At 34.1% G+C, this 16,270-nt stretch overlaps 1 protein-coding gene across 1 annotated transcript; it reads right to left on the bottom strand.

The window, feature by feature from the left end:
* Positions 1-1,334: 1,334 nt before the first annotated feature.
* Positions 1,335-10,088, bottom strand: LOC142986144 (uncharacterized). Its single transcript, XM_076134433.1, has 4 exons — positions 9,986-10,088; positions 5,202-5,474; positions 3,915-4,093; positions 1,335-3,791 (listed from the first exon to the last, which is right to left on the bottom strand). The coding sequence occupies exons 1-4, from the start codon at positions 10,086-10,088 to the stop codon at positions 1,335-1,337; spliced, it is 3,012 nt and encodes a 1,003-aa protein (XP_075990548.1).
* Positions 10,089-16,270: the final 6,182 nt, after the last annotated feature.

Raw genomic sequence — 16,270 nt, 5'->3', positions numbered from 1 at the left:
ATGTGTAAAGGTTATCCGGGTGTTCTTCGGTGTCGTCTAACTTTGTCATAGCACTAGCTATCTCACTATTAAATAATACTAAACGATCCCTAGTAATAGGCCTACAAGTAATTTTCTTTAACCTATTATCTATCCTAACAGGAAATATAGCCTTCTGTCCACAATGGTCCGATGTTAGTTCACTTAAGATTTCCCTACCTAAGCATTCGCAGTTGCAGAATATATTGTCCAAGCATGTAGCAGAATGTGCAGTGATTCTAGTGGGCTCATTAAATAAAAAAACTAAATTAAAAGATTTAAATAATGACTTAAGTCTCGTACTAGTCGAAGATTGCTCAAGTAAATTTACATTAAAATCACCACACACTACTACATACTTGTTGCTTATACTTAAACGTTTTAATATGTCCTCCATTATCGACTCAAATAAAGTAAACTCACTATTTGGTGGTCTATATATACAAACTACTATGTGTCGCTCTAACTCGACACAGGAAACCTCAGCCGTGCGTTCTATTGACAAATTAACTATGTCCCTACGTTCTTTACATTTAATACTGTTAGCTACCATAATCAGTGAACCACCATGTCTAGCTTTGTTCCTAATATACGCACTAATAATTGTATAAAACTCATTGTTTATTGCGATTTGTTCCGTGTGTAGCCAATGCTCAGTCACACAGAAAATACCTACATTATGTTTTTGTAAGAACAATTCTACTTCTAATTCCTTGCTGGATAAACCTTGTATGTTTTGATGTACTAAATTTAATGAGCCTAGCTGTTTATCCATTGTCCTACCTGTCAGTTTAAAGAATCGGATACATTATTCGTAACCTTGTCGCTAACTACACTACCTATACATTTAATCACAGTATTGTTAGAATAATTACACAATACTGGGTCGTCCCTTAACCTAAACTGCGTTATAGCACCTATAACTGTGTTAATATTATAAGCTAACAATGTAGCAATTTGTCGTTTGTCCGAACTATTAAGAAACATAGTTTCTTGAGTGTAAATAAAACTACTAATAAACTTATTAGTGTCAAAAAACAATAACTTATCACTATGATAAGATGTCATTAAATGTAGTTGATTATTCAACCTATGTATACGCTTATTTTCCCTTTCTGTAAGAGATTGTGAGTATGGGAATGCGCAGATAATTAATTTAATAATAATAATAAAGCCTTTTATTCGGATCTACTTAACCTTAAACAATATTCTTATACAGTACTTATACAATACAATTTTTAACAATCTAGTATTTGCTTCTTTTTTATTTTCTGTAGATCCGTTTGCCCATCAGCAAAGGCCTCCTCCAACCTTTTCTATTCTACTCTTTCCTGTGCTACTCTGTTCCACATTACTCCTGCCACTTCCCTGATCTCATCATCCCATCTTTTCTGTGGTCTGCCTCTCTTTCTCTTGCCTTCTCTAGGATACCATCTTGTAACTTTCTTACTCCATTTATCATGGCCTCGTATTAAGTGGCCTGCCCACCTCCATTTGAGTCTACGGATTTTCTGTGTTATATCTATGACTTTTGTTTTGTACCTGATGACACGGTTTTTCAGTTTGTCTGATTTCTTGACGTTCAGCATGCTCCTTTCCATAGCGTATTGGCAGGTCGCAAGTTTGCTTGACATTTTCTGGTTTAGCGCCCATGATTGGCAACCGTACATGAGGACAGGTAATACACATGTGTTGAACAATTTGCTTTTAACCTTAATGTGAAGTTGTTTGTCTTTCATAGCCTCTTTCAAGCTCCAGTATCTATTCCAGCCATTCGCGATTCTTCTCTCTATTTCTTTAGTTATAGATTCGTTTTGGGTTATAAGCTGACCCAGGTATACATATTCATCTGTGTACTTAATTTCAGTGTTTTTTACTCGTATCGTGGTTTTATTCCCATTGGTCATCACTCTAGTTTTTTCTGGATTCAATTTCAGGCCTACTTTCTCGCTTTCTTTTGCAAGGTCTTCGATCATTTTGTTTATGTCTTCTGGTGTTTTGGCGAATAGCACTATGTCATCCGCGAACCTTAGGTTCGTCAACGATGTACCGTCTACATTGATCCCTAAATTTTCCCAACTGAGTTGTCTGAAGATTGATTCTAATACCGCTGAGAATAATTTCGGAGATAGTGGATCTCCCTGTCTTACTCCTTTTTCTACTTTGAATGGATCACCTTTCCTTTCTAGTTGGATTCTGGCTGTACTATGTCTATACACGTTCCTTATTAATCGAATGTATTTATGTTCAATTCCTTGATCCATTAAAGCCTTCCATATGTTGTCATGTAGTAGGGAGTCAAATGCTTTGCTGTAGTCGATGAATGCAATGTAGTATGTTAGCTGGTATTCATTGTACTTCTCTAAAACTTGACGTACCGCGTGAATATGGTCTATCACCGAGTAGTCTTTACGAAATCCAGCCTGCTCGATTGGTTGGTGTTCGTCTAATGTTCTTTCGATCCGCTTTAAGATGATCTTAGCGAATGTCTTGTATATGTTTGACATGAGACTGATTGGCCGATAGTTTCTGATGTCATGTTTATCTCCTTTCTTATATAACAGGATAATATTAGACTCAGTCCATTGCTGAGGTATTATTTCAGTGTCTACGATATCATTAAACATGTCTGTAAGGACCGGCGCTAAAACTTCTTTGCTATGTTTCAGGATTTCGTTGCTTATCCCATCAGGGCCTGGTGTTTTGTCTATCTTTTGGGTATCTATAGCTTTCTCTACTTCAGCTTGAAGGATGGTAGGAATATGTGAGGTTTCTGTCAGAACAATTTCCTTTCCTTTTATGTCGTTTTTGTATAGGTCTTTGTAGTAGGATGCAGCAGTTTCCAATATGTCTGCTCTGTAGTGGATCCATTTCCCATTGCGACTTTTCATTTTAACGATCCAATTCATTGAATTGCTCAGTTCTTTGTATGCTTTTTTGACTCCTCCAGTCCTATTTATATATTTTTCTATTATTTTAATTCTGTTTTGTTTTCTGTCCTTTCTTATGCTGTCCTTGATTTCCTTGCTAATTTTTGTTAGATGTTTCCTTCTGTCTTGCATGCCCCTAGCACTTATTAAGTGATTCCTTGCGTCTAGTAGTCTTATGGTGTTAGTTGTTAGGCATTTTTTTGGTTCAAATTTGGTATTTGCAGTGAGTTGTGTCTGGGTTTTGCTTTTTATGGTATTCTCTAACCAATCATATTTCGCTTGTGTTCCTAATTCCTGCGTGATAGATTTGAAGTTAGTTAGTTGGTCTCTCAAAGAGTTTGTTATTTGTTCTAACTGATATTTCCCAAACTTTAGAGTTGTTGGGTCTTGTTTTGGTCTTGGTTTTTTCATTGGTTTTGCTACCAGTTCCGCTCTGATAAGTTTATGGTTAGTGTTAAAATTTAATTTATTGATTTCGGTGAAGTTAGTGAAGTGTCTGCTTCTGTTGGTCATAATGAAATCAATTTGGTTTTTTGTTTTACCATCTGGTGAGATCCACGTCCACATATTTTTCTTCTTTCTCATAAACATTGTATTCAAGATAGAGAGATTATTTCTTTGTGCAAAGTTCGTGATAAATTCTCCATTTCTACTTCTCGTTTTGTTGCTGTATGTGAATGGTCCTAGTATCTTGGTTTCTCCGAGGCGCCTATCGCCAATTTGGCCATTACAGTCACCCATTACAATAAGATTTTTGTGGCTGTGCTCCTCGATCGCTTTGTTTAAATCCAGGTAAAATGCGTTTATGGTTTCTAGATTCGACTGTTCTGTCGGTGAATATATCTGTACAATAGACCAAGAATTTTTATATTGGGGTAGTTTTATATTCATAATCGCAATACGTTCTGAGACTCCCACAAATCCTTCTACATACTTTGCCAAATGTTTTTTAACAATAAATCCAACCCCATGTTGGCCTGGGGTCTCGCCTATGTGATAAAGTATGTAATCTGAGTAAGACGCTATAGTTTCACCCATTCTTCTCACTTCGCTCAGGCCTATGATATCCCATTTGATGTCTTTTAACGCATAAATTAGTTCAGTTAGATTTTCTTCATTTTTCAGGGTAAGTACGTTGAGAGCTGCTATAAATAATTTACATTTTTGTTGTTTAATATTGTTGTTCTGATTTTTATTGTTGTTTGTGTTATTATTTTTATTATGGTATATTTTATGATCTTGATTTCTGCTGCTGTTTCTTGTTGGAGGGTTTTGGTCTTTTTCCCCCACGAGGACCAGTCGGCTTGGGGGAGGAGATAATTAATTTACCTAAATCTAATTGCAATAAACTGCTAATACTATCAATAATATCAGTTTTATCTAAACCTAAACTATCACCTATCAGTAAAACTACTGTTGTATTTATATCTAAGTGAGTGTTCCTAATTCTATCTACTATTTGATTTAATTTGAGGTTAGGGTAACAGTTATTTTTAAAACTGCAATGTAAGTTATTGTTTATTATAGGTCCTAAGTTAATGCCTAACTTATCTGAGAACATAGCTACTCTGTTCTTTGTGTTAAGATCTATGAAGGAAGAGGGAATACTGTCAGATGAGTCGGTCAGTGAAGTCTCAGTACCTAAACTAATTTGAGAGGGTTCTAACCGTTCTAAGTCACAAGGGGGTCCCTGAGACTGAGAACACCTAGTGCATGGAGTGCTATTAGCTAAGGCCCTAACACGCTCTAAATTTTCCCTGCCAACTTTAGCTATCTCATCGTATTTTAGTATGTAATCGTGAGTTTCACGTTCATAATCTAAGGTAATTTTTGTTAATTTAGATTGTAGGTGTGAGATTTGTGACTTAAGGTCAAGAGTATGCCTGTCATACAATAGCCTACTGGAGATGAGTTCTTCACTACAACTATTGACTTCTAAAACTAGTTCCCTACGTTCCTCAATCAAATCTTTATTTGAATTAACTAATAATCTAAGTTTGTTAAATTTCTTAAGTTTTAATTCTAATTTTTTAATTATCTTACTAATTCTAGTGTATTTCCTAAACTTTTTATTGCTTTTAACTCTAGTTAATAAAGATTTACAGCCTATAAGCTCAGAATACAAATGATGAGTTGCACTACTGTCAAATGATTGTATTGACCGTTCCAATGAGATGATCTTAGTGTGGGCTTCATGCAGGCTTGTCTCTAGCTCATTTATGCGGCTCAGAGACCACTCATAGGTCTCATTACAGCTGCCAAATGAGTTAACTTCTTGTTGTAGCCTGTCCCGCTGATCCAGTAAGTCCATATTTTCAATATGGAGCTCAGCAAGTTCCCCCTTCAGTGATACAACCTTGTGGTTAACCTCCTTGATCTCTTCTTCACAGTCAACACGCTCCCTCAACAGCAGGCTGTTCTCATCTTTGCACTTCTTGAGCTCGAGCAGAGCAAGTTTAAGCTTGTTCTCAGTATCCTTTGCTGTTGCCTTCCTGGTCATCATGGTTGATATTAACAACAAAGGATCTGAAACGTTATAAAGGAAGTTGAGATATACAGTAGGATATAGAAAGAATTAGTTGGGGAAAGTTAGTATTTATTGAGATGCTCTATGTTAGTATTGTTAATAGTTTTAGAAGAAATATACACAAAGTAACTAACAAAAGAAAGAGGAAAACACAGATAAAGATATAGGGGATAAATAATAAGGGGTTAGTTGGACCTTGCAGTTAAATAATTTATAATTACAATGATGTTACAAGATGTTTTTAAAGTGGGTAGGTTTAGACCAAAAAATTAATAAAATAAAAAAACTAGCATTGCAGTTAATAGGAAACCTAACAATTAGACTCTTACAATACTAATTAAACTGAATGGTATATGGGAAATAAGCTACCTACAATGGAAGACTATAACACTGAATCAGTGCTGCGTTGATTCAATGTTGAAGAGCATGGGGGTAGTGAGCCTGAATATGCTACACTTTATCTAACGGATTTTAGATAAAATCTAATAAGTCTATAATAACAAGCGATACGAAATACTCCCTGTATTTATCAAACACTTATTCCTTGTTTGAATTTAAAATACGTTGACGCCTTGACACTTGGTTGGCGTAATTATATTGTTGTCTTAATCACACTTTTCCATCTTGATTGACTATTATATTAGTAGAAGACAACCTAATTACACTTATTCACAACTTTTAGACACAATTATTGACAAATACGTAATAAATAAATAAAAATTGAATTTTAAAACTGAGAGCAAAAATTTCAAGTCACTACACCAGTGTTGCCAGCCTAAAAAAAAAAAAAAAAAAAAGCTTCTATTGACCCCCCCTACACGTTCAAAAAATAAAATTGCGTCCTCTAAGAAATGCAATATTCGGCCCTCAAATTGTAACATTTCAATGGACTATCATCCATTGTTAGATCTTGATTAAATTTGCATGGAAACACATAAAAACAACCATCAAACCAGCCAAAAAAGTTATAGGATTACAAACTAATAACAAAAAACAAACAAATTGACAACTTCCTCTTTTTTTAAAGTCGGTTAAACATTTCTTACAAATCAAACAATAGTTTATAAGGTTTTGTATGTAACTTAGACTATTACAGCCCCTAGTCTTGATCTTCAAACGTTATCCTCAAACAGCCATACGTACTCCATTACCACATTTTCAAAGTTGTACATAGAAACTCGCGGATCTCAGTACTGCAATCAACATTAACAAGTACAACTTAACAGATAAGGATAGTTCTACTCCACTTCGTATTGTAAATAGGCTGAGATAAATGTTTAGAACTTCGGTTTGGAACTTTAAGGTGGGTACACGCTAATGCGCTTACTTGAGACAGAGCAGTAGTTTCTAGGAGTTGAGTATGAATTGAGTAACGGACAAAACTTGTCCAATCTCTATCACTATTCGTTTATTATTTGATTGTTTGCATAGTATGATATTTCAAATTACTGATTAGAGGCGCTTGTCCTATTGCAGAAGCAATAAAGCCCGTGACTTTATAAAATATTGGTATCATTTCCCAATGCACTCTTATTTTCAAGACAATATTCACATTAATTTAGATAATTAAGATAGGGGATAATTGTGTGGTTATAACTAGAAAGGAAGAGAAGCCTCCAGCTAGATTCGATATGCGCCAATTAATTAGAACAGCTGCTGTAAGAGTGTACAGCGAACACTTTAACATTGCGCTTTTTGAAGTGACAATAAGCAGACCTCTGTCGAGTAGTAGACAGAAGAGAAATGATGATGGTTTTGTATGATAGAAAAGTGCCATTCAACCAGTTTTATAAGAACATAGTTTAAAAGAAAATTGGGTGAACGAGCATTCGCTTGAATGTTACAAGTAATTCGACCATAATGTGTCCTCAACCTAAATCGAAAATACGCTCAGCTTCAGAATTTATTGGACGATATTTTCAGTCGGTTCTTTGGCTTGAAAAGTTTGCTTTAGTGTGACTTTTCTATTGTGGAACTTTAATCTAGATTTGCTATTTTATTGCTTTGCTTTTGGTAGATGATTTTATTATATGGTTTAATCAATTGTGGAGTTGTATGTCTGTTTTAACATTTGATATGTAAGCAACTATCACCCAAAGGTTTCGAATTAAAATCCTAGATTAGGCCTTAAATATTATTCCTTCAAAGAAATTCTATGAATTAATCTGATCATTATCTTTGAATGATGCAGGGGTTACCAAAATGGATGGATAAGAAAGTAGGATAATGTGTTGAGATAGAAACTGTCGCAAGTAGTGTAGTGTAGCAGTAATGCAATTTCGTCAAATTTCATGCACACAAATGCTCAATGGTCAAATCCGTATATTTTTATGATAATCCTCTAAAGTAAGTTAAATTTTCCATTCTTTAAATTACTTGCAAATTGCATTGTTATCTTTTTAACTATCAATATCTTGTACAAAGCTTTTACTATAAAACGTACAACAAAGACTTTATCGGTCAGAACACAAACCTTACAGTGGCTTCTTTAAATAAACATAGCAAGAACCCGTTCAAGTTTTATGTCTCTTTGCATAATACATATTAATATTTTTAGTAAAAAAGTTTTTTCTGTCTGTCCGTCTGTCACTTTTTCATGGCTAAACAGCAGCATCGATTTAGATAAAAATGGATAGGGTGTCTGATTCCTATTAGTCCCTACTCACGTATATCGTAAACAGGAAAGCATATTTTTATGTTTATTGTGCTTTCACGACTAAACGGCTGGGCTCATTTTGGTGAAATTTTGTGTGGAGATAGTTGAAGACATAAGTCAAGGAAAAGGTATTGAATTAAATTAAAATAATTTGAGAAATAATTTTTGACAAAAATCTTTTCACTGGGTTGAAATAGGGCTTGGAAATTCTTATGCGAGCAAAGCCACGGCGGTCAGCTAGTAAGATAGAATAAATTAATTATTACCTTGTCGCTTGCATAATTTAAGCTTGAAGTTTATTTAGGACTTGGGACTTTTACTGTTGGACGTTTAATGGCGTGTTTTATGCTTTAAAGGTGCTTTTTGATAATTCCTTGTCATGTTTCAGGTTTTTGTTTGTTTTGTAAAATTGGTTGTGTCATAGCATAATGTGGGATGTGTTTTATTAAAGGGTATAAGATTTGATGCCGTTAGTAATTAATTTACTTCAGAATAGTTGCCAAAAAGTAGTTAAAGATTATATTTTTATTTTGAAGTAGCAACTATGATATAACAAGCTTATCTTTCGATAATAGATATATACGAGATATTTCGATCGCTTTACACATATGAAAAGATGACTCTTGCACCAGAAATGGTCATCGTGACATGGTTGGGACTTCATAAGAAATCAAAAGTGGGACAACTATTTATGGAAAAAATTTTGTCCCAAAAACACCTTTCCTTACATAATACTAAAAAAAGATACCTTGTAAAAACTGCGTCTAATCACTTTCTAGACCTGAAAATATGGGTCATTCGGTGGTATAACATACTCTAACCTACCTATATTTTGACAACGTGCCAGTAAACACCGCCTACATATCCCAATTCTAAGATTTCAATCGCCATTATCTTTTCTATATAAATCACAGTAAATAGCCGAATTCGTATCCAAATGAGTTTTGTTGCAAACTTCAGCGATATCCGCGTCTTACTCTGATGTATTTGTTGGACTTGCACATAAAATGTTTCTATTCGCTAATAAACAAGAGTAGTACAGTTCATTTGTCAGTGGTAGCGCGGCATCAGTTTTGATGTGGTCTGATTTTTTGAGAAAAGCGATTTTCGTAATTAACTGTTTAAAAGTTCAATTTTGAATGCGCCCATATTAGTTGTTTAATTGGTTAATCTTATGTTGAAAATAGACAGGTCCTTGATTAATGTTATTAGTTTGGTCACGGCTAGTGTAAAGCTTATTGGAATCGAGTTATCGTTTATCTGTTTTCGCTGCTTCAGAGGTGGCCAAAATGGTTTCCTATATTTTTAATACTTGATGTTACTTTGTAGTAGTTTCTACTCTGTGAATTGAAAACTTTGGTTGGCTTTAAAGAAGTAAAGTCGGTCAGACAGTAATTGGGCTTCCATGATTGATGAAATACTACATTTATTTGAAATTCTATTGAAAACGGATACAAGGCGCTGAATTTGATGCCGAACTACTTCGTGGCTTATGAGCATCAGCAAAACCAAATTAAAAGCTTGTTAACTAAAACCCGGAAAAACCTATTGGTATAAAGATAACTTCCGCTGTTTTTTCTAACTTATACCATCACCTAAACACAACCATGCGGTCTCACTCGCGTATGTGCAAATTACACGCGCGAATTTATTACAACATTTCGTTTGAAAATTATCGTCGTTGTATTTGGTTTCAACGATGTTATAAGTCACAAATCCGACGTTAATACCACATTTGTATGTATTTATTTTGTCGTTTTGTAATTAGAAGTAATTGCTGTGTTTGTAATTCTGTTCGTGCTGATTGATAGTAGGAATTTTGTGTGTTATGTTAACTGAAACGTGGGAGTTTACTTGCGCCGATAATTTTTAACTCATATCTGTGACGCGGAGATCCGTAGTATGTGTTGTCGTATATCGGCGACGTCGATGATGTGGTGACTGCTGCGGCGACCATGTGAAAGGCCGTAGCTTGTACGTGCGCTCCTCTTCCCTCATAGCCTGCTCAACAGTTAAGTGTACCGAAAGAACACTGCTGGGATTTCTGATACCGCACTTTCGATTCTTTAACTCTTTCTTAAATCGAAAAGTGCCAATTCACGCATTATCGCGAGTTTCAGGCACGCCAGTTGACGATTGAGTCTTATTTTAGGCCCTGCAATGGGTCAGTAATTCAAATTTATTGATTATTTCGAATATTCAAAGCTAGTTATTTTGTTGATACTAATTGATAGTCAGTAATCGGGAAATAGGATGTTATATGATTAGTACCACTAATTACGATTTAACTAATTTGCGTTTGATATGCAGATTAGGACTAATCATGGTAAAAATAATTGGATGTTTTAGTTAGAATTGATTTGGATTTGCTGTTTGATGGCTAATTAGATGCGGTAGTTAAAGTGTTAATTACTAATCGATTTGCTGCTTTTTAGAGTTTGCGAATTTATATATCTATTATTGTATTTTAGTAATTAGGGTTTATTGTTGTAGGTTAATAGTAGAATATAAATAAAATTGATATCTTTTAATATAATGCTTTTCATGTAATCTGCGGAATAACAAACTAGTTAAGTATATTATACTGTACCTCGATTCTCTACTACTATCGACTACCGACAACCGGCTAGCTATCGACATTTGACATTTAGAATGTTCTGCCAAAATGTTTCCTACGACACCCGTCAGAGGCGCTGATCAGATTTTCATACAAAATTTCTCGATGACAGTTCGGTTGTCGGTAGTCGATAGTAGTAGAGAATCGAGGCACTGAATGCATTATTGACTACCTAAGCTAAATAGACCATGAAAGTATTTTCGAAAAGTGCAACAAAGTAATGGCATTGTAACCTGGTTCTGCATGCAAAAAATATGCCTAAATTCATGACATATTCATTCAGTAATATTATAAACAACAATTCATGTTATAGAAGTGAAATAAGCGGTACCACATTATACACTCATTTTCATCTTGCACTTTGCCTTCCATAGTCACTTTTGAAACACTCACTACAAAACGAATTACACCTTCTCCTCAAACAAAATGTTGCCATGAATCACTTTTAAAATTTCCCTCAACAAATTAATTTTTTTCCAACATTTAAATTCTTTTTGAATATTTTTTGTTCGGACAAAGTTCACGAGTGACTCTACAGGCTTAATCTAGAATTAATTACTAAGCGTTTGTGTTTAGTGCAAACGCAATTAAGAAGGCCTCGTGCTCCGCATAATTGCGGAAACAGGGATGTGGTTAGTCGAGTTGTTGAATCGATGTTTTATGTTGTAGGTATCGATTTATCTAGATACTTCTTTCGCAATGATTTAGATTTTGATTTCTAGTAATTCGAATACGTGCCCAGATGATGAATAGAACTTGTTATAAGTTAGTAAATTTTCTCATTTCTTCATCGTAGCAAAGGTTTTTGAAAACGCATAAATGCACTAATACCCACGTAATATTGTTATTACGTTAAAATAATAAAATCATTTGTCTTATACATTGTGTCTTACATCTCTTCTCATTGTGTATCACGTGGTCAACTTAGTTATTGTATTATCAATTCCTGCTTCTGCACTTTCAAAAAGTATAGTTTAAAATGCATCTATCACAAAAATTGGTCACAAAGCTATACCACAAATTTTTATTTGAACAACTTTCCTATTAACGACTTTCGATAATAAAACATTTGAGTTATTTGATATGTTACTGAAATTGCGAATTGCAGTCTTCAGGTGAAGATAAAATCTCAAACGTAGACAATTTAGGTCGCGGCCTACATTATAATATGTAGTATCGATTTCTCTCATTCGGATATCAAACGGTCGGATATTACGTGTCACATCACTACGCGGAAGCGAATATCCGCTAGCTCCTGTTTGCCGCAGACTGTTTTATTTTTTAATTCACTGCACTTTAAATATGTTATTATGTGGTATTATCTTGGCTCTTAATTTATTTACCTTTACATCTCCTGTTTATGGTGAGTGCTAAGATGGCGGATAGTGAATAGATTATGGAGTTTTATAGTGCGGGGTGAACGTTTAATAGCATAGAAATAGTGAGAAGAGGTTTTTTTAAATTTATATCAGCCTAGCCTTTCTTCTAACTTTGTTGTAATCGGTTTGCGGCTATAACACAATGCCCTTCGGTAAGACTGGTTGTCAGACTTTTAAGCTTCGTCCTGACTACTTAACGACTGTCAAAGATCTTAGAAAATAACAGCGAGGACCTACAATGCAACGGGCCTTCCGATACACGGAGGAACTAGATATCTATAAGATGGTCACCCATCCACAGAACAATCTCGGTAAGAGTTAACCTCTAAGATCGATTCGCGCTGTTCTTGCTAACTAAACTACGAGCTAGCTTACATAATTTAGTAATGAATGATTTTCAAGGTAACTTCCGAAACGATTTATTTTTGTGCATTGGGCTAGACGCGTTTAAAAACAGCTAAAAAGCGGTCTGTCTAAGAAAAAATATGTTTCAATATTATTATTTTGGCTACAAAATAGTTCGTACATGTAAAATGTTGAACACAAGTGCATCAACAGAATAACATAATTGAAGTATCACGGAGTATTGGTCGCGCTCTTCGCGTTATTTCTCAGGAGAATACACTCGATGTTGGTGTAAATGATCAACTACAATTGTACTGCAACTTGCTCTGCAATGAAATTGCGTTCGTATGTTTTAGTTCTGTTTTGTTATAACGTTAAGGAAAGCAGATGTTTGAATCTAAAATATGGTATATCTATATTATGTATGTAAATAAATCGTTAAAATGTATGTAACTTTGAAATAACTAGACTTATTGGATATTCTTGTTTTGATGTTCGTAACTGTTAGGACAAGGTTTGTATCTAAATTTTTTAGGAACTCACTATCATGGGTGATGGTGTTTGACACTTGCACTGGACAAATAATAATAAATAAAACTAATTTGATAAGAGAAAATACTTCCTGAAAAATCGCTAGTGGTGCTTACAAGTTCATGATACATTCGTTATTATTTGATAGTGGTAGGTAATAAATAAATAAATATGAATATTACGAGACAACTCACAAATGTAACAGATTGTACAGTAACCAAATAACTGATAAACATATTTCTATACTTCTAAATAAATAAATACTTATGTATATAGGTAATTTATCTACAACTATTTCCAACCATTATTATTATTTTAATCAACATTAAATTTAATAATAATAAATACTGGTGCAATGGCTATAAAAATAAACATAAAGAAAAAATATTTGTTCCTAAATTCATTTTCACGAGACATTAAACAAGCATTGGCCCAAAATTAATAAGTCGTAGTTCAAAAACTCTTGCTATGAGCCTGTTCGTATTCGTCTCACGTGTTCGTCCCAACTTGTTATCTGCAAGTTGCGAGACGCCTTTCACGGGCTTACACTGAAACTTACTGGCCTTTACTACGGGTGTTGGTGACGAATTTTGTGTGACACTGATTTAATCTATACTATATATATTATATATAATATTATAAAGCTGAAGAGTTTGTTTGTTTGATTGGTTGTTTGTTTGTTTGTTTGAACGCGCTAATCTCGGGAACTACTGGTCAGTTTTGAAAAAATATTTCAATGTTAGATAGCCCATTTATCGAGGAAGGTTATAGGCTAATATCATCACGCTACGACCAATAGGAGCAGAGTACCAGTGAAAAATGTTACAAAAACGGGGAAAATTATGATTCTCTTATGTGACGCAAGCGAAGTTGTGCGGGTCAGCTAGTGAGGAATAAAGATTTATTTAAGTAGTAATTTATTATGAGATACCCCTATATTTCGAAATTTCAACTGTGAGTTAACTAGGTACATTTGTATTGCGTATCTCAGTTCACAACATCGTATTTATATTTGCTTTAACATAGCACATTTATCACAAACCAAGATACAAAATGCACCTCCCAGCCTGGTTACAAAATGTCAAAGCTTGCAGTCATTGCATGGTTTTGATTTACGGCTAAAGATATTTTGCTGTTTAGTAATACTCTCAATTGTCTTTAACAATAAGTTAATGTAAGTTAAAACTTTAAGGGTCGATCCTGATATATTATTACCTGTAAAGACAACATTATTTTTTATACATGAGAAGACTAACTAAAAACCATTCATGACAGTCATATCTCATAACGTATAATATTTTACTAATATTAATTCGAGTAAATATAATCTTCTTTTGCCTCGAGAACCCATAGTAAGCCTTAAAACAGTCCGAAAGCTAGATAGTAGCGCGTCCGTTGGTTGCAACAGTATCAACTTGCTTCATAATAATATTACTCACTTTTGAACGGCTCTAACTTGCCGGCTTGTACTCCTGTGTATTGTTTGACCAGGTTTGTTTAGAGTTAGAAGTGATGACCTAGTCGTATGACTTTGTTGTGATTTAGCATTTATACGATGTTATGATAAACTCTGAGTAAAATGAAGAGATTAAGCAAATTATTATAATATCGAGAAGCAAGATTTATATTCAAGCAAGATTGAAGTCCTCAAATCAATGTAAGTCCAGTCATGGTATGAAATGCAATTGGCAGTTCAAATTCAAGCTCCACTTTCAAAGAGTTAAGAACTTTACTAGTATTGCCCCGAATGTTTTAGAGTCTACTAATTAAAAGTCATATTTTGAAATGGAATAGGCATATCACGAAATCCGTGAACGTAGCTGCGTAGGTTGTAGATAAAATCATTCTGTAACTAAAAACATTAAACTAATTATATTAGTAAAAAATATTATCAGTTAACGATTCATTGCATAAAACTATAGTGATTATGGAACTTAATATTTATTTTACGCATTCGATTTTAGTTCAAAATTATTTACTGCATAATAGTTATTTTTATAAAAAATATTTTTAAAACAGAATTCAAATCACTCACCGATATTAAAATTCCCAGTCTACAAAATCAATCAACAACTCAGTGGTGTTCGCAAGTTATAGAAAAAAATCCCACAATTGCAGCTTTTCCCAGAGGAAATACACCTAAGTGAAGTCGGATTATATCTTCGATAGAGCTTCGGTTTCTTTGTTTAAGACTCGTGTTAATATACTGGGTTTGCCTGCAGTATAGTTCCATGTGTGATGGTATGGTAAATATCTTTGGACGTGTGACATTTTGATTCTGAATGTAGACTGTACTGTGGTGACTAGATAGCTGAAAAATATAAACAGAATTTTAATTTTGCGTTAGATAGTGCACGATTTGTAAATATTGTGCAGGAATACGAAAATGAATGTATTTTAATAACATTTAATAAAAAGTGATAAACTTCTCCACCTTATGGGCTATTTTAAGATAAGACTAATTTTTATTACAATTTCTTGATCATATTTGTTAGATAGCTAAGTGCATCGTATCGGACTCTTTGCTGCTGATACTTACTTGGCGTTATTGAGAAAAGTATTATAGTATGCATAAACAAACGAATAAATATACAGCCGTTCAATTAATTACTTTAACGATGAATTGAAACAAGAAAAAGAGCAAAATATGTCTCAAGATTTTACTTCACAAGCGTCTTTAAGGTCAATGCCCTCTGATTATAAAAGATTCTCATAGTAAAAAGGGTCATAATAAACTGCAGGCCTCCGCCATAAAATAATGCCACATAAGATATAAGACTCGGGGATAAATTACTCGATAAATTTTAGTTCATTGGTCCAATAGGGTTGGTACGGACCATTAGCGTTTCCGAAGGTTGTACGTCAAAGTGCAATGGGTAAAAGGGTTTTGTGTTAACTTTGGAAGTTCGGGTTATGTTTGCATGTGTCAGCAGATATGTGCTAGTGGTGTAGCTGTTTATTGAGAGTCTTACCTTACTGTCTTAACTTGTGTTTGGTGTGAGTTTGAGTTAGATGTTAAGTATGCAAAAATGGATGTATTAAGTTACTATGATATCTTACTATCCGTAAAGACAGTTTTAGAGACAAAAGAAAATTTAAATTATCAAAATTCATAATCAGACTATTTCTCGATGGCACAGTTATTCGTTTTGTATGTGAACCTAATCTCGAACGTAACGTAGTTTCGATACAAATTCCAAATAATAATGTAAGTATAGTGTTATGTAATATGTTAGATAGTTTAACAAAATCAAAAAATCTCATACA

This window comes from Anticarsia gemmatalis, chromosome 2 (genome assembly GCF_050436995.1).
Source record: "Anticarsia gemmatalis isolate Benzon Research Colony breed Stoneville strain chromosome 2, ilAntGemm2 primary, whole genome shotgun sequence".
In the NCBI taxonomy this organism is placed as follows: Eukaryota; Metazoa; Arthropoda; class Insecta; order Lepidoptera; family Erebidae; genus Anticarsia; species Anticarsia gemmatalis.
This window is presented reverse-complemented; position numbering and strand designations above follow the sequence as displayed.

Bases quoted from the DNA above. Each gene is read 5' to 3' on its own strand.
- LOC142986144 (XM_076134433.1), bottom strand. From the start codon at position 10,088: ATGGTCGCCGCAGCAGTCACCACATCATCGACGTCGCCGATATACGAC. The intron at 4,094-5,201 runs GTAATGAGACCT...AATTATTTATAG, and splicing joins AGTTAACTCATTTGGCAGCT to CAGCTCTCAACGTACTTACC. The intron at 3,792-3,914 runs GTTGGATTTATT...TCTATTGTACAG, and splicing joins AGACCCCAGGCCAACATGGG to ATATATTCACCGACAGAACA.